The 26,615-nt window shown below is 37.3% G+C and overlaps 1 protein-coding gene across 4 annotated transcripts in view; it reads right to left on the reverse strand.

Annotated features, from left to right (window-relative positions):
- The window catches only part of LOC136884875 (hrp65 protein), a 300,770-nt gene that overhangs the window by 99,044 nt on the left and 175,111 nt on the right, over positions 1–26,615 (reverse strand). Inside the window, exons 10-11 of one of the 4 annotated variants that reach the window (XM_067157168.2) lie at positions 26,493–26,542; positions 11,387–12,535 (exon numbers count right to left, since the gene is read on the reverse strand). In XM_067157168.2, the coding sequence (XP_067013269.2) occupies positions 12,347–12,535; positions 26,493–26,542 (239 nt within the window). In that variant the 3' untranslated portion in view covers positions 11,387–12,346. Of the gene's footprint in view, positions 1–11,386; positions 12,536–26,492; positions 26,543–26,615 lie in introns of those variants that run through there. The other 3 variants (XM_067157169.2, XR_010861427.2, XR_010861428.2) reach the window with 3 other exon arrangements.

Genomic DNA, 26,615 nt, shown 5'->3' on the forward strand with positions numbered 1-26,615 from the left:
GTTGCTGAAAAATGCACCAGACTGAGAGGATGTCGATGGCACATGAAAATACCGCGGGAATAATGATGCAGGGTAACAACAGCAGGCAAGCTTAGATGACTGGAAAAATTTCATCCCACATTTGGAAGGGCTCAAGACGATTGAGACAGCGCTGTAGTACATTACTGAGCAGTAAGAAGCCATCCTAGCTATTATCTGCTTGCATAAATGAAGGGATACTGCATCATGAAAGAGGGCCAAAGCATAATCTATCAAAATTTTTTTGAAACCTCAAATCTGTAAGTTTATATTATGTTAGGCCTACCTTTTCACTTGTTAGTAACACGTTACAAATATTTTTTGTAACAATTACGCCTATGTTTTCCGTTAAGTCATTTATTTTAAAAGTGTTATGTCTTTCACAATGCAAAGGTTTTATGCTCCCTGCAATAATTTTGCAACTGTGCAAAACAGTATCTGATACAACTAGCATGTACTATGCAAGATGGTCAGAAAATATTAAATTGAGTGTTGAAAAAAAGAAAATAAATCTTTAATTGTACAGCTGGGGTTGGAAGAGAGCAAGCATTCATAGAACTTCTTCCTGTCCGGCTTCATTGTCATCCCGTCCGACCTTCCGCCAAAGGCTGGATAGCCTAGAGTCTACCGTGTAACCAATTCTCTTTAATGGTCTATGGCAGAGCGGACAGTTACATTTGCAAAAATAAATGCCACCGCACAAAGTTGCCTTTCCTGTTACAGACCATTTTTTCATTAAATACAAATCAAAGAACCTTCACCCTTTCATGCTGTCAATAAGTGCCACACTATGCACAGCCTAAACCTCCCAGAACAAAGTAGCCGATAACCAAGCAATACAGAGGATCTGAAAGGAATTCTTGCCAATGTGTAGCCTTCAGGGAAATGAGCACGAGACCAGGATAACAGGCTCTTTTGAAAAAGCCTACCTAGTATGATTAAATTCAGTAAAAAGTAATAGGAATACCACTTAAGACTCACCTTGGGATAAAAAGTAAATTTTTAAAATACTCCTCTCAAAAATGCAGGAAACTTAACAGAAGTTAAATTAATTTCAGGATAATATACAGGGAATATATTTTATGACAACATAGAGGAGTATATAGGTACAGGAGCGCAGCGATGTAACAGTGAGTGCAATGCTTGCAATGGCAAGCGGACTTAGGAGACTCATAGAAGCAGCATAATTAGAGTATGCATACAGAAACCAAATTCTCAGCAACTATATACATGCTCGGGACAAACTAGTAATTCCTGTGACATTTACCCATAAGTAGCATGTGCTTAAATCATGCAAAGCATGGCGACATACGCTTTTAGAGATCTGGTAGAACATTTCTTGCAACTGTCCCATAAGAGCTATGCAGCGTACGGTCTTTCTCTCCATCCAGCTGGAAATGGCTGTCCTTCTGTCAGTTCAGCAAGAAACTTCGAGAATGTCATGAATATAACTGAAGTTATCATATCCTGAAAAAAAATACCGGATCCATAATTTGTCGGGAACTAATAGCGCACCATACACTACACCCACCTTCATACTGTTGCAGGTGTCTCGTGTAAAATGAGTGGGTTCTCTATCCCTGATGCTGTTATGTAAACTGCCATATCAATTCAAATGAAGCTATTCATTGTTACTCACAAAAAGGAAGTTTGAATACACAGTACTGCAGCCACTATTCATTTTAAAAAAACCTACAGCACTATACCCGTGCGAACAATCCTGTCTAAACTTACTTCCTAGAACGGGGTCGACATCTTTGTCAGATAACTAGTCAATTATCACGTATGAATGGACCTCGACCCAACCGTCAGGGCCATGTAAAAACCTGACCTCGCCGGGAATCAGGCCCAGGGCCTCCGAGTTAAGAGTTAGGCATGCTATGCCTAGAACGCAGGGCTGGACACATTAGTCAAATGCTAAATCTTGTTCTTCAATGAGATCTGTAGGCTGTAGTAATGAACTGAACAGGTCCAGTAAGACCGTAAAGGTAATCATTTTGCTGCATGTACATGCTGACAAATGTGAAATACCAGATTCTTGAGCTGCTCTCTGAAGCTACTTATGTGGACTGACTTGCAGCCTTGCTTCTATATATTTAATATCACCTATGAGAGCTGTTCTTCGCCATTTTCATCATTACTTAAGCAGCCGGTACTACGGCACCTGAAAAAGACTTTACGCACACCTTTTGATGGTACTGCAGAACCAGGAAACTATGTAATTTTACTAAGGCACTTTTTAACTGGTTTCTTTTTATGCAAATTACACTGTTAGAAATATTCTCTATGCTGTAGTGCACTTAACCATCCTGATAACCTTACAATACACCTTAATAAAAGTTCAATAGTCACGGGCTCAGTACCACACTAGGTTTGACCAGCCATACGGCGTTCGCTCAACCGATCGCGCGGTCTGCGAGCATAGATTTGGGGTATAAACTGTGCCCCCTGTAAGAACCGAACAGTCAAACAGAAAGTTTAAATGAATATTTATGTGTCAGGTGAGAAGATTAAACCACTTTAAATCCCAGTCAGATCCTATGAGGGACGTGTCAAACAGGGAATCAGATTGTGTTGGAATTGATGTGCATTGGGAGAGTTCAGTCTAGCAGAACCATGTACTAAATTCAGAAATGAACTACCCCCCCCCTTTACTACAAGAGACAATTATGACCCTATGTTTAAATGCATGCTTCACTGGATGCATAAGAGGCCCTTCCTATGATACAGTGCTGTCGAGAAGGAAAACTATCGATAGCGACCACTATCCTCATACCCTGATAGTTACCAATTATCGATAGTCAACAATAGTTTCCCCCCCCCTCATTGACTTTTTAGCGCTAACAGAAATTGTACAGCTGTTTGCAGTTCACTGGTGAGGAATTTGTTCCAATTCATAGGTGTGCATTTAAGTATCTGCGTACCTGCGACTTCATTTTGGAAGGTGGGATTCTCCATTCAACCTAACCTTAGTTGAGTTGACAATGCGATCTATACGTTGTCAGACTATATAGGCGAGGGAAGATACGGCACATTTTAGATCCAAGACTTCATGTAAGCAACTGAAAACTTCCCCGTCATCTGTCAAGAACGCTGTAAAACATTTTTTGAAAGGTATTACAATGCGCGAGAAAATGTCCAGCGATCGCAAACTCACGAGAATTCCCCAGGCAGTCGCGTTATGGGCAAACGCACGTAGCCCGAGAATATCTCGGACATGCCACTGAAGAGATTTATGGGCAATTCCGATTTGAATTTCAGAAATTACGTAGCATGAAATAGTTGTGCCTTCTACTGACTTTTGGTGGATTGTGTTCAAGAGATGTTCTATTTTCCGGCATATGATTATTTCCAAGTTTTGAAAACTATCGATAGAGCTCATATCGGAAAATACTGATGGCGATTACTATCGTTAGTTTGCCGCCTCTACTCTGGCATTCATGCACTTTAAACGAAACTGACACTGCCAGCACTTAATATTCTTAAATGGAAAAATTCCTGTATGGAATGAATAAAGGTTTTTTTTTTTTTTGTCAGGACGAAAAACATTGAATGTATGTAAAACGGCCTCAGCATTAAAGTACAGGATCTATTGGACAATCGCAGACATTTTCAACCCTGCAAAATAGTTTTGGCAACAGTGTGATACACCTGATGTGGCATGGGTGGTATAAAACAAGGTTGTGTTTGCAACATCACTAAGGGCGGACATTCATTACGAATAGGTGAAAAAACGTGCCCATATAAAATTGCTCCATACCTTGCCCACAGTTTTTCACTCATTATGTTATGTGTACCAACTTAGGTTGAGACATAAGCTGGAACATTCACAAATACATTTTCTTTTCCACCCCAAGATGCCAATGATAGCTGAACTTCTGGCAAAACTATACAATGCACAGAATGTAATAAGCAAGAGGCACAGAGGAATGCCTCGTTTTTTTTTTGTTTTTTAAATTTGAAAGACCTCGCCCAAAAAAAATAAAAAAAAGAGTAGATGATCTGGAAATGGACAGGACAAACTGGGAGAGGCTCCTCAATACCCACACCTGGCTCGCTGGAGTGCAAGTTTATGAACAAAGAGGCAGAAAAATAACTGTAGAAGATTATTTGAAGCAATTTTGTCTAATATTTATTTCTGTACACTCAGATTGGCTTGCGAAAAAAGTGTAAATTATTTAAGTTTCTACGAATGAAGTAGAAGTTTTAATTACTGGTGTCAGTGTGATTTCTCTAATCGTTGGCGAGTTTTTTAAATAAAAACTGTTTCAGCCCATAAGAACAAAAGCAAATATTTCAAACTCTGAATCTACTTTATTTATAGAAAGTATTTAAGTGTTCGTAAGTTCTTCCTGCATATTTCATGTGATGAAGCGTTCCAGTCACATGGGGTTTGAAGTTCCACCTTGTCAGCATGTTGACATTTAATACATGCGCTCATAGCCCAAACCCACATGGACTCGCAGCGGTAATAAATAACAAATGCGTGTAGTTTCCTTCATAACTAATTTCAGAGGTTAAAAGCCCAGATGTATGTACGACGGCTTTAAGAATTCGGGGTATGCTCATTATGGGGGGGGGGGCATTTAGTTCTTTATATGTATTAAGAGCAAAACAGCAGGCAACTTTGCCTTCCAATGGAGGAACTCCATCTAGAAAACAAGGAAAAAGTGACAACGCACAGATCTACTTGTGATACACCTGCCCCTAGTGTTTCATATCACTTGTGGTTCTGGTTGTGAATTTACAATTTAGAATACTTTTGCACTCCAATCCCATACAAATATTGAACAATTGTGGAATAAATTACCCCCCCTCCCCCCAACTATAGAATGTTAATTACTAAATTATCAACTTCAAAATGTACGAGCTTCCCCTCAAACTAAAGGTTCAGGACAACAGTTTGCAGAAAGTTAAAAACTGGCAAGGTGCTGTACAGTAAATGGCAATTACATATGCCCTGCATTTAAAATGTTCCGAAAGTCCTTTAAGTTTCAGCAACTAGCCGAAACACTTGTTGGAAGTGCTTAAAGGACTAGTAATTGTCCTTTATGGTAGAGCTAACTACGCATAGTGTCCATAACGTTCATATAACAGTACAATTACTGTATTTACATAAAATGGCTCCACCCCCAATAAATCAAACTGTGGTAAATGTTTGCATAAAACACAAAGAATATAGTTCCAAGAGCTAATTGTATCTTCCTGAATGGAACAGGTAAAATGTCATTCACGATTAACTGTCTTCATGCCTTATACAGAGCATTCATCGCAGGTTAGAACACCCTACAAAATTGTAGAAATATTTGCAAAGAAAATTTCACACAGTAAGGATATATGGACCACTCGTATATTGCATCATGTGGCAAATATGAACTGACGTCAGCAATGTTTAAAATGTGGAATGTGTGCGTCACTAATATTAAATTATGTTATTAGTCTATGTTAAAATAATTTCAAAGGACAGTTTTCTAAAATGTGAGGCCAATACATAAATACAGTACTAGTTATTCTTATAAGAGAAAGATACACGCCTTAAGGTATGTTTAAATCTAACTGCCAAGATAAAATTAAGCATAAAAAATACTCCCTCTTCACATACTCACCATTTATCCTCAGGAATAAATAAGAACAGTTTCAAGGATCCCAATAATTTAACACAGGCAGGAACAAATAATAAATCTAAATCTTCTTTCTTGAATTGGAACAGGAATTTATTCAAAAAAACTTTCCACGCTCGAAACAGCAAATACCTAACCACGATCTGTAAACTGGATGCTTAAGCTCTCTTTTTGGATTATCAAACTGAGCCTTAGCTCCAACAATTAAGTACTTCACAAATTTGTTAAAAATTGCATTATTTGTAGATTCAGAGGTAACTGATCTAGATCTTCTGTAAAGCCAATCTCACTTTTTTCTTCAGTGTAAAAAATTGCAAGCAGCGTTATACTTAGCTTTCTCACAATAATCATTTTACTTCATCTGTACTGCAATCCATACCCAAGTGCCCTAAAAGGCAGTTTCATGATTTAGAAACTATACTTCACAAGTGCTGTCCAAGATAACTGGTACACGGTCAAAGACAGATCTCTGCAAGAACTGTTTCAGGCGAGTATTGGAGACAAATCCATCTCAAATGCCAATCTTCCAAGTTCCCATGATGGTTACTTACTTTGAACTTTAGAATTGTGGAAGGAAAACATCTGAAGTTACAGCTACTGCTGAAGTTTAACACCACCATGACTTCATGTTCCTTCAGAGGCAACCGTGTTCATTATGAACTTTTAAAATCAACAACCCAAAAATACTGAAGACTGAATCCACACAAGAAGTGCTGCTGTTAATACATAACACAAGTTGCCCGTTTAATATGAAAAGTAAAGCTGAACCACTCCCTCCACACTGTGGTTTCCCCTCCCCACAATATATGAACTATGAGGTCTTATAACTTACAAAAAAAATATGACAGTGGAGAAACACTGCGAAATGCCTTGCAAAATGTAGGCTAACACTACGGACTAACCCCAGATAGGTATTACTGTACAAATACTTGACCTACTGAACAATTACCCTCAGTATTTATACTTCCCTACTGTAATATGGCAAACATTTTTTGCAGCTGACAGTGTCATTAGAAGAAAATTTATCTTGCAACTTACAAATCACTTTTCTCCCTTTCTTTACACCAAGAAGTTGAGTTAAATCTCTATTTAATGAACAATGTAGTACAATTTGAGAACAAGTCTACTGTATGAGGAAGTTTAAATACACCACTGTCACTGCAATCTTAAAAAAACCACAGCATCATTCATTGACCATCATGACAATCGTTCAAAACATTTCTAATGCAAATTAATGCAACTCTGGACTTACATTTTAGTATTATTTTTATAACAAAGCCAGATATCTTCTATCATGCTAAAGACAAAATAGCAATGTGTTCAGATCTACAAAATAATTGCCTAAAATTCAAAGCCAAGTCTTGGGTCAATGGCATATCCTCTATATAGTGAAGTGCAAGGAATCTTCCAAGACAAATGCACCAAAGGAGCATAAGTACAAATCTTGCTTGATTTTCTCAACAATAACAAACAGTAACATGAATACATGTTCATTGAATTGAGATTTAACAGCACCTAAAAGGGGCTTCCATCAAGCAACCCTATCTTCAAAGCATCCTCAGGAAACTTACATCTCTGACCAATTTCTCCTTAAATAACCTAACATATGAGAACTTTATATCAGAGGTACCAGCAGCAATGACCACATTTTCAACTAGTTGCTCTTCTGATCACAGAGACTGGCTCCCAAACTTTCCAGACCACAGGCCTCTTTTAGAAAAAAACTTCTCAAAAAAAAGTCTTGATACAGAACACTGAAAACTGCAAATTCTCATTTCAATTCAAATTCTGCTTGTCACAGTCCATTTGCATACAATGCTGATTGAGCTTTCACTTCTAAATAATAAAGAAGCTAATTATAGCGTGAAGCACGTCCACATACTGCACTCGAGGGATGTGATCAACGAGACTGCAATCCACAGAGTAACATATGCCATTTACATTCTTCATGCCTTCACCACCTCTTGGTCAAACAGTTCACAGCAGTACATATGGTTTGGTATCGAAGTGAACGATTCTTGACAGGCCTATCAACTTGGACTGATATTTGTAGCCTGCATGGTTAAAGCTTTTCAGGAATTGGCAAGGAAGCCTATGTCCCTCAAACAGCAGCTTTGTCCAATACACTGAAGCTGATGGTCAACCTCACTGTTAAAGCAAGTTTTCCTATGAACTGCAAGGTCGGAGACATTGTACTAACATTTGCCATTTAAAGCAAAATTATAAGACATCAAAAACAGTTGAAGGTGAACAAATAAAACATGCTCTCTCCAAGCATTAGCTCGGCAATGCTGGTTTCAACATTTGAGTACTCCAACATCAAATCACTTCACGCAGAAGTGAACCATTTCGAATGCGAGGTACAAGAACACCGTTTCCCAAAAAACCTATTCTTGAGAGTTCCGGAGCAATGATAACCAAAAGCCAGCTGGCTGTATAGAGAGGACTAATCACTAATGAGTGTCAGTTGAAAGTTGAAGGAAAGTTTGGTTGACAGCATCAACAAATTTAAACCTTATCCACGTTGAATGATTCTTCACCAAAAATCAAAGAAACTTTAGCTGCAAGTGCAGATGCTTGGAATGTTAATAACCCTTGAGGAAACATGCTGCATAATTCACATTAGGAAGCAATCATGCAGTAAATTTGTACCCATTAAGTGATCATTTTTAGATTACAAATAGGCTTTTTATTGCAAAATTTGCACTAGCGCCAAACACTTTATTTACAATCAATTATGAATAAGCTTGTTATTGAAACATGTGCATTAAACACTTATTTACATCTGTCTTGCTGAGGAACATTCCGGACTATGTCATTAACGACCTTTTTATTGAAAAAAAAGATATAAACATTTACATACTTAGGGTACATTTTTGCCTTTCTGGGAAACCTTCCAGACAATACTCAATCACATAACCTTGCACACATTTCCACTTCACTGAAAGGCACCACTTCGTCCTTAGAGATTGGCTCCCCCACAGCAGGCACAGCACACTGTTTTCTTGCAATTCCTGGCACTAGGACACCATCAGCCCTCCTACCCTTACTGTAGCTTGAGTTCATTCGTTAAGTCCAATCAGATGCTTCATTTTTGCCTGAAATAAACACTCTCTTCATGTCTATGTAACTGTTGTTATAACTGATTATCTTAACTATCATTTCTTCTGTAAATACTGTAATAGGCTCCAAGCATCACCAGCAGTCATCACATTTTTAGCTATATGTTTTAAACCAGGTCCGTCACAATATGCCGAGTAAATATTCCTGCTCCAGTATCTTAAGGTTCCTTATAGCAATCGTATTATCTTTCAATTGTAAGCAATGAAGAGTGTGAACCATCATCTTCTAACATAATACTGAACACTTTCTGTGCTTTATATTAAGTTTGAGTCATCACTGTCTTGTACACACTGATAAGACGTATCTCTAAATTTGTCTGATAATTTGGAACAACCAGCAATTTCTAGCCCCCGATGGCTCCGATTGAAACCGCTTACAATTTTATATTATCTTATGCCTCAGTGGTATAAATTGAAACCACTTTCTTTTTGGTAATGATTAGATCAAATTATGTACAGAAATTCCATGGAGACATTTTGTGCTTTAAATACTGTATAGCAATTTCTTTTGAATGTGTAATTTCCTTGGTGTAATCTGATTTGATTGTATGGATTTCAGATACTAATTTAAAATAAATACTGAAGAAGTTTCAAGTTTAGAGAATTTATGGCAATGTGGAGTGGTTTCACTGAAACCACTGTAACTTACCACATGCCGAGTAACATATCCTTACAGAATGTTGAGAAGTTAGGCAAGAAGGGAATAATTTAACTGTCAGTAGATATTACGATAGATAGGGAATCAGAAGAGCAACTGATCCAGGGTGAAATACGGATGAAGATAGTGAAATATATACTGATGAGGGTGAAAGTGACGTGCAAAATACACCAAGGACACCACTCGTCATAGGTGGAGGCTCAAACTATAAGGGTTATCAATCACATCTATTTTGACAATTATTTCACAATCTTAGCAGTAGCCCAGAAACTCCAGTCAAAGGGACTCCCTTCCTGTAGAACAGTAAGGAGTAACCAGAAAGGAATTCCCGCTTTGAAACATAAAAGAAATCAAGAGGGGTGACTGGCGAGATATCTTTGATAGAAAGTCAAAAGGATAGTGGTTGCGATTATTTTGGCATTTTGTTGATGTTTCAGTTGTCAATGGTAATATTTTGTACCGATTAGGTAATGGAAACAAGAATATGAGTCTGAAGGATTTTCATAGAAATGTTGTCTCTGGCCTAGTAGGAAGTGAATTTCGAAGACTCTCCTGGCCCATCTACCACTCCTAAAATGATTAGTTTTAAACCTCAAATGGCAGCAGAGAAACGAAGTCTTGAAGCCAAACACATGCCAATACAAGACCTCAAAACACTGGATACTGCAGTTCGAAGAATGCACCTCACAGGACAAGATGGTTGTGTAAGACATATGGAATACATTTGTGCCCTTTATCTGACAGAGCTGTTTTCTCCCTTTCCATCAATGATTATTTAGTGAAGACTGAACTGTGTCCTATGTACAAGTTTGTGTAATTTGAGTAAAATACTCTCACTATCAAGCAGTAAAATAACCAACAGGTACAGTGAGTGGTCTCAAATGAAACCACCCCATAATTTTGTACGTTTTACTGGGGGGGGGAGGGAATGTAAAGAAATATTGGTTTTGATGACTTCCATATGTAATTGCCAATTTTCCTTCCGAAATTTGGAAAAAAAAAGTAGTTCTGTGCTTTCTTCTATTCATTCTTAATATTACACTACATGACAACACACAAACTAGAACTACAATAAAGTGTAGCAGTCAGGTGCACACAGTGTGGTACCTTCCCAAACATGGCAGTAATTCCATACAATGACGATCACAGCTGAACAAACTGTTAGAGAGAAAGGAATCTCAACAAGACAAGAGCGCTTTCAAGTAGGAGAGTTCTAAAGGGTCCTCCTCTACTCAAAAGTGTGATCATAAACTAATGTTTTAATACACCATCAGTAAAGGCAGCAACAGTGGAGCAGGAGAGAATTAGTTATGCCATGCCAACGCATTAGCACGAGTCAGAAAAATTCATGAAACTGGAAAAACAAATGTTCATTAAAACCCAGAACACGTGATGCAGTGAATAGTTACGTGAAAATGACACTCTGCAACCAAATTCTCTGTAGTTGGAAATTATCTTAAGTAGACCCAAGGGAAAGCTAAGCGAACATCCCAGTTTTTATGAACCAATGCAGCAGCGTAGGGATGTTGCAAATACACCACAATTTAGCAGTAACGAAGATTCATTGGTCTTCGAAATTACCCGGCGATATCCTCATGGGAAGCATGAACTGCATTTTAATCATAAAATTACTCCATATGCTAGGTTTCCTCCTCGAGGATGCTTTGAAGATTTCATAGCTGAACACTTAATTGTAGAAGGTTGTTATATCATAAAATCCAGCTTGGCACACACACAAAAAAAACCCACACCAGGAAATCTTACACCCAAGCCACACAGCCAGAGATCTTTAAGTAGTCCGAGTTGCATAACATACAAACGCTGTAGATATCAACATTTAATGCAACGACTCTTCCCAAGATTTCTGCATATGGCAAAAATTCCCACCCCAAGAACCGACGAAACTTTGCAGATTAGGTATGGAGAATTTAATGTTCAGGTGCATTAAGAACTACCTCCACAGCAAGTTGTTTACATCTAATTTTATTAATAAAAAAAATTGCAGTACATAGTCATACAACCTAACTGTTAAACCCCACACATTAACGTGCAGCTATCGTCAGAACAGTTTCAAAAATGGAATTGTCTCTTACAGATTGAGAATTCATCAGAAAACCAACTTACTATACAAATTGTCTGGAATAGTTGGTTTTGTGAACATGGGTACAAACACTATCTCTAGTAATACAATAATCTTCAGTAGAATTCCAAGTCTACGCAGGTAAACATCCTTATCCAAACTTGGCAAGAAATGCTCCCATAACAATGCAGGTTAACAGAACAATCTTCCCTCGATGGTACCATACTTATTCCAATACCACATCTCATTCTCCAGTCTCTTCATTTCACGATTATATAGATAGTATTCCTGATGCATGCGTCTGCCGGTGCCACATATATATAGTTCATTCCATAAATACTTCAAAATTAAATGTACAATATTTTCAAGAACCTATTCACGACAATAAAAGTAGCAACACTGGATTGAAGTACTAAAGTCCATACATACATCTTCAAAGATTCCTCTACAAGCAATATTCAAGACAACTGGGGGATATACACACATAACTGAATATGAAGAATATTCCCCATGAACTGTTCACATAAAACACGAAAAAGAGCACGGGAGAACAATTATTATTACAGGGAGCAACACTGAGTAACAGAACCAGACGATGAGTAAAAAAAAAAAAAAAAATTAGAACCTCTCATAATGTGCACGAGAAATTTGGGAACAGTGTGGTATTTAAATAAATACAGCAGTAAACTTTCTTCTTAGTCCACAAGAGTAAAATTTGCCAATTAATAGGCATCTTCAGTCACAGGCAGTCAATATGTAAAACCACAGCAAGAATGATGAAAGTTATAGAATTACGATTGTTCAAGATGGCTCTAATGACGACACACACATTCAAAGCGAAGTTCATCTAATATCGCCTTCTCTTGCTTGGATAATCATCTCCACCACCTCTGCGATCGGCCTGGCCCCAGCGGCCACGTGGATTACCACCACGAGGACCTGCATTTGGACCCCCCATTTCTTCCCGCATGTCACCACGGCCACCTTCATAACGCCCTGCATTGCGGTCATAAGCATCCAAGAAGGTCTTTGGATCCTGTACGTTTAAAATAATGGCCATATAGCCAATCAGCATAAAGTATACAGCCCATGATGAAGTGGAAAATTCCACATAATACAGTAGTATTGTAGTATTGCAAATTGTGCCATTTTGGGTTGAAGATGAAAACGTATTCACCAACGACGAAATTCCAGCAGCATCATAATCACATAGAAAAAAATGGGAAAAAATAACTCGTTAGAAACTTTTCAAGTCAAAATTCACTACATGGTGATGTGATATAGCATCACCAATCAAGATAATCTGAAAACATAAGAATACAGCAACCAGAATGCAATTGTCTAAGACCATAATTTAATGCATGAACCAGGAAAGAAGCAAACATTTAAATGTCACATAGCATATGATGTCACCTTAGGAACGTTTCGCTATATTCTGAATATAACGCGTTTCAACTTTCACAGCAGCACAAAATGTAACCTGAAGTTAAAGAATACGACTCCAGTCATATCATTGCCTCTTGCAGGCCTCCTTCATACATTACACCATAATCCAACAAATTTATTTTTACTGTGCTCATTACAAAACCACTTAGCAAGCCACAGCTGGTAGAGTAGTCCATCAGACTTCTTGATACCTTTTCAACTATAGAACCACTAACAAAATGCAGGAATGCTAGTCGCTTTCAGACCACACACTAAAATAAACAACGCCAATGAAAATAGAACACAATATAGTATACAGTAGTAGTTATTTCAAGGTTACTAACTCCCACCAATTTCTCAACAGAAAGATAATAAAGACAGCATGTTATATACACAGTATTTGTGCCTCAAAATCCTTGATCTACGCAGTTCATCAACATTTGAGAACGAATATGAACTACAGGACAACATTCCGTCCTACCATCAAGAGTGTTCAATTATTCCAGCCATAAAAGCCTTTCAAGCAGTAGAGAAAGTATGTACCCGTATAGAACATCTGCCCTATACATTACACAGTCAACGCGTGAAACTTCAAAAGGTTCTTACGTAAGATAGGCTGCAACTTTACATTCTAGTACACCTCATTTAATAAGCTGTTTCTTCCTCGCAGATTTCCCAGTCCTCTGTTATGAGGTGAAAAATTATAAGTAACTCCAGTCTAATTCGGAAATTCTGAACAGGAAGAAACAGCTACATTTGATAAATTCAAGAGTTTCAATAATTAGAACATTACTTGCAACATTCTCATTGGACAAGTCCTTTAACGATTCTAATTCATGCCACTTGCAAGGCAAATTGTCTATAAGCAACTGGTACACCTCGATAATCCAAAACTCGCAATTTAAATCAGCAGTAATTTCTAGTGAACATAGGCGACATTAATGCAAAACCAAATACTAAATCCAATACATAAAAAATATGTAAAACTGTGCAATTTTAGATTGTCACAAAAGTCCAAGTTTCATACTCCTAAACTATCCGAAAAGTTATAATAAAAATACTAAAACTTGTATTCTCTAATTGCCTGATCCAGTGGCAGAAAATGAATATCCTATAATTTCAAAACAAGGTATGCAAATACTTTAAGAACAGTTTTTCCCTTTTCAAGAAATCTTATCATATGGTATGTGACATCCACTGGACTGCTATTTCCTGGCCCACAATACAATTGTCCATTGAACTGTTGTGTTGCATGCAAACTTCAAATCAAAATTCAATAATCTATTCATTGAAAGAGAATCCCATGGCAGTTGAAAGAGAAGCAAAATACAATTACAATAAGCATAAAATGTTGCTAAGGTAGTCCCATTCATATTTGCAACATCCTTACATTATCAAATACAACAGATCTACGTGAAAAGGGATTTTCAAATCTTCAGCAAAATATCTAAGAGACAGTAGCAGGGTTCTCTAGACAGAGGTATCATTTCGACCCTGCAGCCTGTCTTGGCAAAAGTAAACTTCCTAAAGGCGAGAATTTCACAATCGGCATTCACAAGACTAAACCGATCAAATCAGCACCGCCCGCACAAAGAACTCCATAGATGAAAGAAACGTACCCTGTGTACATGGAAGAGAGGTTACTCAAACGTAAACGAATAATTCTATAATTAAATTTCTTCTTGCCCCGAGATCTAAACACGATCGTCCCTTGTCACTCATGTTTAACAGACAACTGAACTGCTACGGTATTTCTGTCTCAATAATTAGCGCCTGTACTGTACTGTCTTTTCCTTCTCAAGTTGACTACCTGAGCTCACCCTTATCAGCGACAATCCGAGTTAAGTATAGAATGATGCGAGGGACAAAAATCCCCAGGTAACTTGTGAGTCAACAGTCTCTGGCAGCATTTCTGGGCAATCAGAATTCTCGGCATAGGCCTATACACCACTAGGTAGAACTGCATTCCAATGTACACTCTCCCCTTGCACTCGAAATAGCACAAACATTCAAGAGGGATTTCCTTATGTCTGAATAATGGTTTTAAAAGAAAGGATAACCTGTGGTCCGGCATAATAAATTGTCCTGCAACGTGTCAAGTGTCCGCTTAAGTGGACGGGACAAATGGCGATGTCCACTGTCTGGAGTTCAAGGTGTCCGCTTAAATGAGGCCAATTTAACACTTGTCTTAAGTAAAATAAAATCGGTTCTGAGGGAAATTGTATAGGCAGGTGTCCGCTGAATTAGGGTGTCCGTAAGGACAGATTCGACTGTACTTTGTATACATGTTACAATGAAAAGCTATAGCACACTGATCTTCGGCAGGTATTCAAAAGGTGACCAACCAACCTTAGCTTTACGATGAATGTAACTCTCTACTCGCGTTGTGAAGACATTGGTACGTAAATGGCGCTGAGGGGTCGAAAAGGATACCATAGAATGGATGACCACAAACATCTTTCCAAAAATACACTTCAATTATGTTTCCTTATACATTTTGCATTACCTACAATGAGAAACATCTTTACTGATTATAGATGGCGAGATAGAGCAAAATTGTTTTACAGTCGCTGACTTTGAAAGAAAATCTCTCCCCCATGAATTAAACTTAAATGTAAAAATTTCAAATGTTCATTGCTCAGAAGCAAATTCAAAAGGTACATTATTATAGTCATAGCCATTTATATCATTTTCACTACCAATTAAAACCCACTACATGTCTTCTCCACAATCCTTACACACCATGGAACGGCAAGTTTGGTCAGATTTCACAATACTGATTTGTCTTTTTTTTCCCAGCAGAGCGAGGACACAGTGCACATCAATTTCTTTTTGAGTTTTGATTGGATGATTGCAACTTTGAAGCAGGATCATTATTAAAAATTCTTGACCCCACCATTAGTTCTTCCGGAAGTCAGTCATCGACAAGTCTTTTCATGAAGGTAGGGTTCAGTTAACTGCCCATCCAATGTTTACAAAGACAAAGTTAGTGACAGGCATATCATTCTTGAGTGATGCCTGTACAATGAAAATTAATTCCTATAATATTGAGGATGGTGAAGAAAATCGCAAGAGGTCATCCGCCTGTCCTGATCCTTGGATCACATACCGACATGTCAGGGCGAGATATGGAAGCCATAGCACCGCTTACACGAAGAAAAGCATCATCAAACACTCACTTTGAATGAAATTTGAACAATTACAAAATTTTGAGTCTGGGCAAACTTCCTATCACAAACGCCGTTGTGGGGTCGTAAACGGCACCGCACAATATTTAAATCAATTTCCTGAGGAAATCAATACTTGCTAAAAAGTTACAACTCAAGATAGCAGTTTACTGCGCACGAAGTGACCGCTACAGTGAACGGTGATGGCCAGAATGGAATGAAGAGGAAGCGCCAGGGGTGTACGAGGTCAGTCACTGGTATCTTTATAGACCCCACAACGCCAGTCGAGGGTTAATAACTGGGCGCGTTTTTATTTCTTTTACTATCGTTATTCATTATCGAAGCACAAATCTGCTACCACAACTTGTAGCAGCACAGGCTTTATGGTAAGAACCGTCTAATTGCTCCCTCTAACAGCAACTGGGCACTCATAGGAGTTTCCGAACACCAAAATAAATGTACCCTTTTATCATAAATTATCAATGTTTTTCCTATCCCGAGATCATTTTACCCTCAACCAACAAAAATATACTTGGATCAAAACTTGCAGAAAATCAACTACAGAGTCTGATCAATACATAGTTTTATAAATTAGAATGCTTTTCTTGTGAACACTCCGATTTGAAAGAAAGGTCGGAGCAGTCGAATAACTGATATGAAGATTTAGAGATGGAACATTGATGACAACACATACTTTAGCATCACACCAGTAAAGACATGAAAAACAGGCAACATTTTAAGGAATAATTCCACACTAACTTCTAGCTTAACATTTGCAAGCAAGATTACCGAACTGATATAACAATAGTTCGTTCCAATGCATTATCAATTTCCAGCAAATATAGACATCTAATCCACATCCTCATTAGTTTCAAAGCAACTTAACAGGAGGTATCTGCCACATTCCTATTGCTCCCATGGCTTATAACATTAACCCCTTTTCCCTTGCAGGCCTTTCTACACAACTCCACATGAAAATGTGCTAGCCACACTAATCTTGTCTACAGATTCAAATGGCTCAGTTGACAAATTCATTTAATATTTCACTAAACATAGCCACAGGAAGCGATGTGTGACAAATACCTAATAAAAGCCTGTGTACTTTGCAGAAAACTGATAGGCATCACAAAAATAAATTACTAAACCTCCATCACAGGAGAACAACCATGGCCAATCAATCTCTTTCAATGAACAGAATATTTACACCAAACAAACATCAATATGCCAAGCTCAGATTACAGAGTATTTTTATCAGGAACTTCCTGTCATAAGGGATATGATCGGAGGGTCTTAAGGTCCAGCAGGAAGAGGATATGTTAAAAAATTAACTCAAGATTTGGATTGTGAAAAATGGCTTTACGCTAAATACAAAAATTGATTCAGGCAGACTTAAAAAAAAAAAAAATTAAAAAAAAAAAAAAGCTTTGCACACTAACACCAACCCACCACAAAACCCCTCTAAAACTGCAAGGAATCCTATTTTAGTACACAAGATTGAACAAAATGTTAAAGTGAATGTCAGGAGACTGGAGTAAACTAACTGGACCAAGATTCAAGAAGTAAACACCCACAGAACCCAGAAGACTAAAGCAGTAATGTAAAACCTTCTCTCATCAAATTTTATATCTATGCTTAATGCCAATCATAGTCCTTTTAATTTAGGAAGAGATAAAGGAATATGGTTTAAGTGTTCCCAGCACTGGCTTGCACTACTGTCAAATGATCCTGATAGACATTCTTCCATTGAGGATGGGCAGTGACGGGAGCTAATACTCCTGAAAAAGATAAATGGCAAGGAGAAATTATTCAACAAATGCTCCTGAACTTGCACCTTTTTTTGTCCAATATTCCTCTGAATAGTTCAAGATTAAATTTCCTGTAATGACAATTTTGCATTCACGGATAATGAAAATTAGGTCTGGCTAAAACAAATTAGAATTCCAAAAACGTACATAGGTGAACTACTGATTGCAGAATTAACTGCCTGACATTTCATCCACTAGATAAACAATCCGAAGTGGGGACAATCAATACCACCACCAGTATATTTTTAATTTCACGCAAATTAAGACTTCTCATTAATTCAAATATAAAAGTAGGATTCATTGTAGATAAAAAGTAGTCGAAGCTTTCCGAAAGTTCTCAGATGGAAAGCTATCTTGACTGCATTCTTTGGTGTTAGGAGAAAAGTCAAAAACGACTTCCAAGAAAAAACATTAGCCACAATGAAACGTTAAAGCAAAATACGCCTAGACATTCCAATTACAGTTTCATTTTCCTTATAACAGCATTGGCATGTGCAATGAAGCTTATAATGCAAGTAGTCACAACACATACAGTAGAATCACTACTCATTCAAATTTCTTCTACCTTGGTGCAAGGTTCATCCTGGGCCAATGTTGCATATCTTCGTAAGTAGTACACTACCAAGCTATTCAAGCTCATAACACGATCAGAACTACAACAGTAGCTCGAAGTCTTCATTTACGCATCCTCTGCTTCAGAAGTAGACCAGCTTCTTGAGCTGAATAGTTCCTCGACCAGTTTGCCCTTCTCCATTTAACTAAATACCAAGCAGCAAATCTAGCCTCTTCATGACTACAGTCCTGAGTTCTTTATTTCTTCACAAAATGCTCTGGTCATTTGGGGCCAGGATACAAAAATTTCTTCCTGTTATTTGTGTATAGTTTTCTCCTGCCTCACTGCAGGAAGTTTAGATCTGAGAACTGTCCTCCATAGTTCAAATCAGAATGAAGGGGTAGAAAAGTTTCTACCAGACATGTTATGAAGTCTTCACGCATAACACTCTCCCAGGATATGAACTGGCAGTGCTAATTTACTTATAAAGATTAATGCTTCATGTTAGAACTCAGAACAAAAAGCAACAGTAATGCTGTAACTATAAAATGCATATGAAAGTAAATCAAACTTCGTTGAAAGTAAGTACTTAGCATTAATATTGTGCCTCTTAAACTTCAGGCCACTGAATTGAAAAATTCAAATAATTATGTAACTTAGCAGCAACGGGAAAAGTCAATTTACCTAAAAATCTAAAATGTAGTTAAATACAATTCAAACAGTATGTTTTAACTTCAAAACTAAATAATTTCAAGGTACTTAAAGGAAATGGGAAGGTATATGCTGAACCTATTAACCATACAAATTCTATCCATTCCTGCAACACTTCGGATGAAATTAAACTTAACATTTCGTAACATGAACTTGGCAATTTTAACTTGTCGCTTAAGTCAATGAGGTAATTCTAAATACACCAATCTCACCCACCTTACCAGATCAGCAACCTGCATTCGAAGAGCCATAAAATCAACATAGCAAATAACCCCTCCCAGTCAATACACTTCACATGGTCTTGTACAACAGTTTCTCATTATTCAAGCTGGCAGATTTGCACGATAGGTTAAAGATAGTATATTAAAGAATTAATGAGTGGTTCTGACAGTATCCTAGAATACCACTTCAATCCATACAATTGGATGTTACAGAATTTAAAATATCGAAAAACAGTCTATAAAATGCTTAGTTCTTTAACATACACAACTGATGTTACACAATTTAAAATATTGAGAAGCATTCTAGAGAACGCTTAAATATAACTCATTGGATATTCCAGGTACAAAGGAAGCAGGATACTCCAAAAGCAACGTACAAACAAGCGCCATGGTCACTAAATTATCAAGACACTATATTCCATGGCATTACATCTTCCAAGGAGATGTAATGACCCCAAAATTAACAATTGCTACGAAACCCCAAAGCAGAAATGCCAAAAAAGGTAATATTTCAAATTCCAAACAATCCTTATCGATTGGCAAAAAAAAAGAAAAGAATTTCATATAAATTGTACTATTATATACACAAGATATATAAAATTACAATTATCGCTCTTGGCACATCTAACCCTTAATAGCCAGGCCAGTCAATTTTCTAGGTAGCCTAACCTTCAATCTTCCCGTATTAACCCACCCCGAAACCGAAGTATATGCACACATCAACGGAAACTCCAGCTTGAAGACTCTTGTTCAGTATCATTTGATCAAGTAAAAATTTGCTTACTTGGAAATTTACACTTAACGTATATGAATTCGCACAATTATTTACAGCACAAGTGCAAAATAAAGAGGCACATATCTAGCTTCCCACGTGGATCAATGGTAGCATCTTCAGATGACATGATCACAAGTTAAAACTAAGCAGGGCAGACAAAAGTCCACTTAACACCATATATTATACCATGTTAAAGATCTCTAGTGATACTACACAGTTTACAGAACAAAATTTAATTTCTCCATTAAGCAACTTATAACAGGTCTGCCTTACCTGGAAAGAGAAAACTTTCACAACACATACATGATTTGATCCAAGACATTTCACATACCATCTGTTCACGTAACTTCATTCCCTATACCAATTTGCCTCCACTGTCATTAGATATAATTCTTTCCATAGATCTTCATTACATAAACAATTTCACAAATACTGCCATTTACCAAGTTAACTATTAGGGAAATCATTTAGGATTATGTATAGTTTCAGTTCTGTTATGTTAATGAAATTTTGTTGAAATTTAAATGCTTCCATAAAATGATTAGAACAAATTTGCAAGGAGAACAGGACATTTCACGGGGAAGCAAGCACCGTATGTATGGACGATAACAGTATCAAGCATGTAACACATACTGAAAAGATAAACTGCACAAGTGATCAAGGAAACTTGGAGAAGTCTACCTATCCGAGACGGTTTGATTAACAAGAATAACCAAGCACAACCACGCAGCTAGGCAAGTTTAAGCTAAGACAAAAATAAGCGAAAACTGAATATCTAAAAAAAACCACCACCCACGATACAAAGAGCTGGTGCAAATGTCTCACCCTGTCTGCGACTGCACTCTTGTGTTTCTCTGAAGCCTGCCATGAAATGAAAGATAACCATGATCGCTCTGTAAACCCCCATTCGCAAGCTGACCTGACATAACAGATCCATCACAATACACTTATACAGGGTGCACGAGGCCAATGCCGTTAGGAGACAATAAGATGCAGGAAGAAAAATTCATCCACAACTTTGATAGTATGAGACGCTTAACTCCTCTGCACAGAAACAAGTGTGGTTGAATGTTGTGCGGGAAAAGGCCACTACCTGTCACAAGTTAGGAACATAAAATGTGGAATATTGGAATTCTTCTCACTCAAGTTTCAGCATATGCACACATGAAATTTGGTGCAATATGGCCCAAAACAATAAATCCTGATTTTCCTCCCCCTGAACCACTTAACATGTTCAGAGCGGATCACGCGTGTGACGCTACCTGTTAAGCATGTGCGGAGCACGCGCCTCGCGCATCATGACATGGTAAGAAAGGCTCTAATTGTCATCCCGTACATCGTGCAAGTCCAGTCTACTAGCACATTCATCCGTAGCCATATTTGCGCATACGTATTCTGCTACCAGCGTATTTCCTCCCCAGAGTTGTCGTATGTCATTCACATATGGGATCTTCGAGCAGCAAGGCCTCTTCAAAGCGAGGTAAGATACCACTGTTTATTAATTCTTCAAGAGAATTAAGAGTGATCCTGCTTCTGAAATAAATAAATTCCACGACTGCAATATATTCAGTAAATGAACTTGTAACTGTCATTTATTCCTGCATCACATTTATAAACAACTTGAAAGAACATGCAGTAATAATTTTTGACTGCGCCATGCCTTTTTTATTTATATCTTTTTTCAGATGGCCAACAATATAGTTCCTTCAACATGACAACACCCATCCAATTAGCCAAAGTATTTCATTTTTGTTTGTCATATTCTGTAATAGAGAAGTGTAAATATGAATATAATTATGTCTGGAACATACTTTATGCATTTGTTTGCCATCCGTGGTAAATAATGCACAGTAATCTACCAACATGCGTGACCCGTCTGGTGACCAGTATTACTTCTCAATTTCAACCACCGTGCGGGAAACGCACCAGGCGCATGAGTGGTATAAGCCCTCTAATTCGATTGAACTCGTCCTACCAACGAACAAAACATCGATAATTATAACTTATAACAAGTACCACACAAATATTTTGCTCAGATTGGCGAGTATGTCACGCTCTGCTAATACGCAGTGAACTTGTTAATTAGACCTTCCTTCCCACTGGAATGCATAAGCATCAGACAAGCAGTTTTGTGGCTAAACACACATCCCTGGGGGCGAGGTCAGTAGTATAATGCTCACTATATTCCCGGTCTAAGTTACGAATTTCATTATGGTCCGTATTGACAAATGATCACTATCAAAGGGTAGTAGGAAGGGTCCACCTATTAAGGACTATTAGTTTGTATACTGTCTTATAAAACTGGGACTAGTTTCGACCCCATATATATTGGGTCATCTTCAGCGACGCTCCAATTGGAAGACATATGCAAACACAACCAATAATGATTTAAACACTGATATGACAATTTATAGTCAATTTAAACCACTGATGAAGTCTGAATTACATATCTGCAGTTTAAACTAAATAACGCATCAAAAATGTTGTGGTTTATGTCCATAAGAAAAAAGTCCTCGTGAGTAATGATTAGGGCTCGGATGTATAAGACCTAAAAATAGCCCAAATAAGCAAGCAAATATCACCTCAAAAGCGATTAAATATGACGTAAAAATTACAAAATATGACTAAAATAGTTGGCGAGTGTTTTGAAGATTCCCTTTTACACTCTCGCCGACTACGATTGTTGTACTGGATTTCAATACTTGCATGAATTTCTAAGCTAGCAATTTCTAAACCAGTAATTGAGAGCGATATAATTCCAAAGTTAAGACTATATACCGTATATATATGCCAGATTTTCTAACAAACTGTTGGAAAACAATTCCTGTCCAATCTTTATAGAAGAGGCAGAGTATTCCACTTGTATGAACTGCAGATGTAATACCGAGAAGCAGTTTTGAACACTAGTTCGCATGCGGTAAGTTGATGGTTTGCACAGCTACAGCTGTTGTCAAGCCGCCAAAATATGACCAAAATATGACGCTTCTACGAAAATAGCTCAAAATATGACCTTATGACAAATAGCCAAAATATGCATTTATATGACAAAAATCACTTAATTGTAACGATAACCATCTGATTTGCACCAACATCCAATCAGGCAAGAAAATAGAGGCAAAGAAAAAAAGACTTTTCCTAAACATCCGAGCCCTAGTAATGATACCCAGTAATATATAAGAGTAAATTGATAGAATCTAAGCATTATCCTTCAGTATATGGGACATGAACGAGTTGCAGCAAGAGGACTGTGAGGGCAATGCCCATATCCCCACTACTGACAATGTTTCAACTGCTATCAAGTGAGCATACTAAGGTAAAATGGAAAGCTAGGGAAGGTAAAATGTAAGGATATATTTCAATATAAAATACGTTTAAGGGGACACGGAACGCCCTATGCTTACAATGTTAAATCATGCTTCAGAAAGGTACATTTTCTAAAAACCTATTACAGCTATCAATTTGAAAATTACACAGCATGTACCTACATATCTTGGCTTGGTACTGAAATGACTGGTTTTGTGTAATATGAAATACTTTCTGATTTTTGAATTATTATTTGGAAGTTACAAATTTTGGCAATTTTTTTGCCACTTTTTACTCTAATAAAATACTTTATATCTGACCTACAACAATGATCATTCTTTCAGCATGTGCACAACATTAGAAAGTAACCCTGAAAGTTTGAATCCTCTGTATCTCACACAACCTGAGAAAATGTTCCTTATGTATTAAAAAACAATTACTTTCAGGAAATGGACTTTAAAGTCACAGCTTTAGTGCATGGCTGCTCCATAGCTTGGATTATCTTTATTCTCTTCCATTTCATCTTCTAGGCTTCTCTTACTAGCTTTTCTGACCTTTTTAACAGTGATTTCAGCATATCTCAGTCTTTTCAAGTCGAGTTTCAGCATGGCGTCACGGGTATGAGAGCCAATGCCCAGCCCGTCTTTGCAGCATTTCACATTTTGTGATTATTTCCATGGTTAAATGATGCCTCATCATCATATACACCAAAATGAAGTATCCTTATTGACACAAACACAGCTTTTTGCAAACGGCTCCATATAATGCTATTTACACATTCATTAGTATATTGTGTGCAACCATGGAAGCATTTTTTCAAAAGGTTGATGTATGACATATCCCTGAAAATAGATTGTATTTCCTCCATAATATCATATGGCAGACTGTGATGATGACTAAGTTTCTCCTGTCTCTATTCCCGTCTTCTCCCCGTGGACACAGTCCATGCTGGAGCTTGTCATCAGTTGATGACATATCACAGAACATTACTAGTAGAAGGACTGGTAATTAAACGGTCAGCAATAAATTTCTCTCCAACTCTGGCCTCCTTCTTCGAATGAACACGCTTTTTGAACATTCTAGTATTAACTTCAGGCATACTGGATCATCAAAATACAGTAAGAACACCGAAGTAGACAGAAACATGTCATGTAATCATATCAACCATAAACTAAGCGAACAAATGACAGTCAACAACCAAATCCATGACAATGCTGCCAACAGTGAAATTCCACAGCAATATATTTCCCTCATCTACTTAAATCTACCACTCTATTGGCATATATATCAAAAATACTGCTTCAATCAGTCTAAATGTCAAATTACCTGCTTTGCGGGAGCCTGAAGCCTATGCATCATATTATAAAATAATTAATTTACTTCCAGCAGGAGGATTATCAACATTGATGCACCATTGGAAAGGGGAACGGTCACAGATACAAAATTCAAAATAAAATAAAGTTATTTTTCATTTTTTTTGTTCCGTGTCCCCTTAAGGCTGACCTTCCGTAACTTGGTAAAATCACCAGTTATGTCGGAATACAATACATAAACGAGAGTTCTAGTTTAAACCAAGGGAAGCGCACAAAAAAATATCAACCACTGAAAAATCCCTGGATAAGCAACTAACTCTTCTTACGGAGAGATGAGTATTCTCAAATATATCATTTTATTGAAAGATCAGTTATCTCCTATCCATCCCATTCCAGAAATTTGATTATGGTAAAAATTATGTTAATCTATGAACAGAGTTCAGAAAAGCATTTGTCTAGTATTGGTCAGAAGTGAACATTCACCACGGTTAAGTCAGACCGCCCGTTCACAAACTCATCATACCAAGCAACAGGAAATTTCATATATAATAAATACCTTGGAGGCTGTTCAAGACCCTAAAATAGTGATCTGAATATTTATCGCCAATCTAATAAACATTCAATTGCTCAATCTCTTGCTTCATGGCCACAATGGTATACCATATTACAAACTGATGTATTTCTTAGAATATCTATACACAAGATGGTACAGGTGGTAAAAACAAATTTTCAAAAAGCTCATTCCAAAGTAAATAAATTAATCGCACTTGCAAAGGTACGGAAATTTTAAGAAAAAAGTTGGGATCCATTTCTAAGGCTGCTGAAACTTTACGGGGCACACATTATTCCAATTGAATGATCGATATAAAGCTGCATTCCAACAGCAAACTGCAACTCTACAGAAATCTTCCCTGCAGCCGTAATGAAGGCTTAGTCATATGTTCAAAATTTGCTTAGATCATGTCCTAAGAAAGTAAGAGTTACTAAAATCTGTAAATAGAAACCTTTAAGATGTTACACTGCTCATTCAAAACTTCAGAGCAGCAAATATTCTTACAGCAATATTAAGTATATTATAAAGCACAGCATCACACAAACTTCCAAAATATGCATGCTATCATTTAAATCACCTGTACTAAATTTTTTAAGAAACTCTCAATGAAGTTTCTTTCATAAATCTAACAAGCAGCTATGACTGGCAGCGATCAATATTTACCGCTGTCCAAGAAACACTAGTACAACTCCCCAACATTAACGTACGGTGGATCACATTTCCAATGTTTAAGTGAAGTTGGATAAAGCAACACAAAATCAACTGCATGATACGGAGAAAAAATTATAAAATAGAAATGATTAAATGGCTCGTCGAAGCTAGAATTAAGGAAGGTTACAAAATTAGTTGCAAATAATCAACATAGAATAATGCTGCATGAATCTGGTAAGATGTCAGAATCATCCAAATTGTCACAATTTGTAGCTATTATTATAAACCCCACCCAAATGATGAACTCTGGCAAAATCTTCAGACAAAACTCAGATAATCGTGATCTCTTAATACCCTACATACTCCATCAGCCAGCAGATGTGAGCACAAAAAGCATATGAATAACCTGGAAAATAACATTTCCATCATACTTTTTGAAATTTACTTTGTAAAGCACACCCACTGGCAGAAAGAGTAACTTGAATCGCAAACAAATACAAGAAGTCAGTACATTACCGGTGGGATATTTCCTGGTCCTCCAGCACCACCTGCAACAGGGACATTACCTATAAAAGAATAAGTCCTTGATCAATGGTGATCACGTAAGTGGAACAAGACAAAATATACAGAGTATAATTT

The sequence above is a fragment of the Anabrus simplex genome, chromosome 13 (assembly GCF_040414725.1).
Source record: "Anabrus simplex isolate iqAnaSimp1 chromosome 13, ASM4041472v1, whole genome shotgun sequence".
Taxonomy (NCBI): domain Eukaryota; kingdom Metazoa; phylum Arthropoda; class Insecta; order Orthoptera; family Tettigoniidae; genus Anabrus; species Anabrus simplex.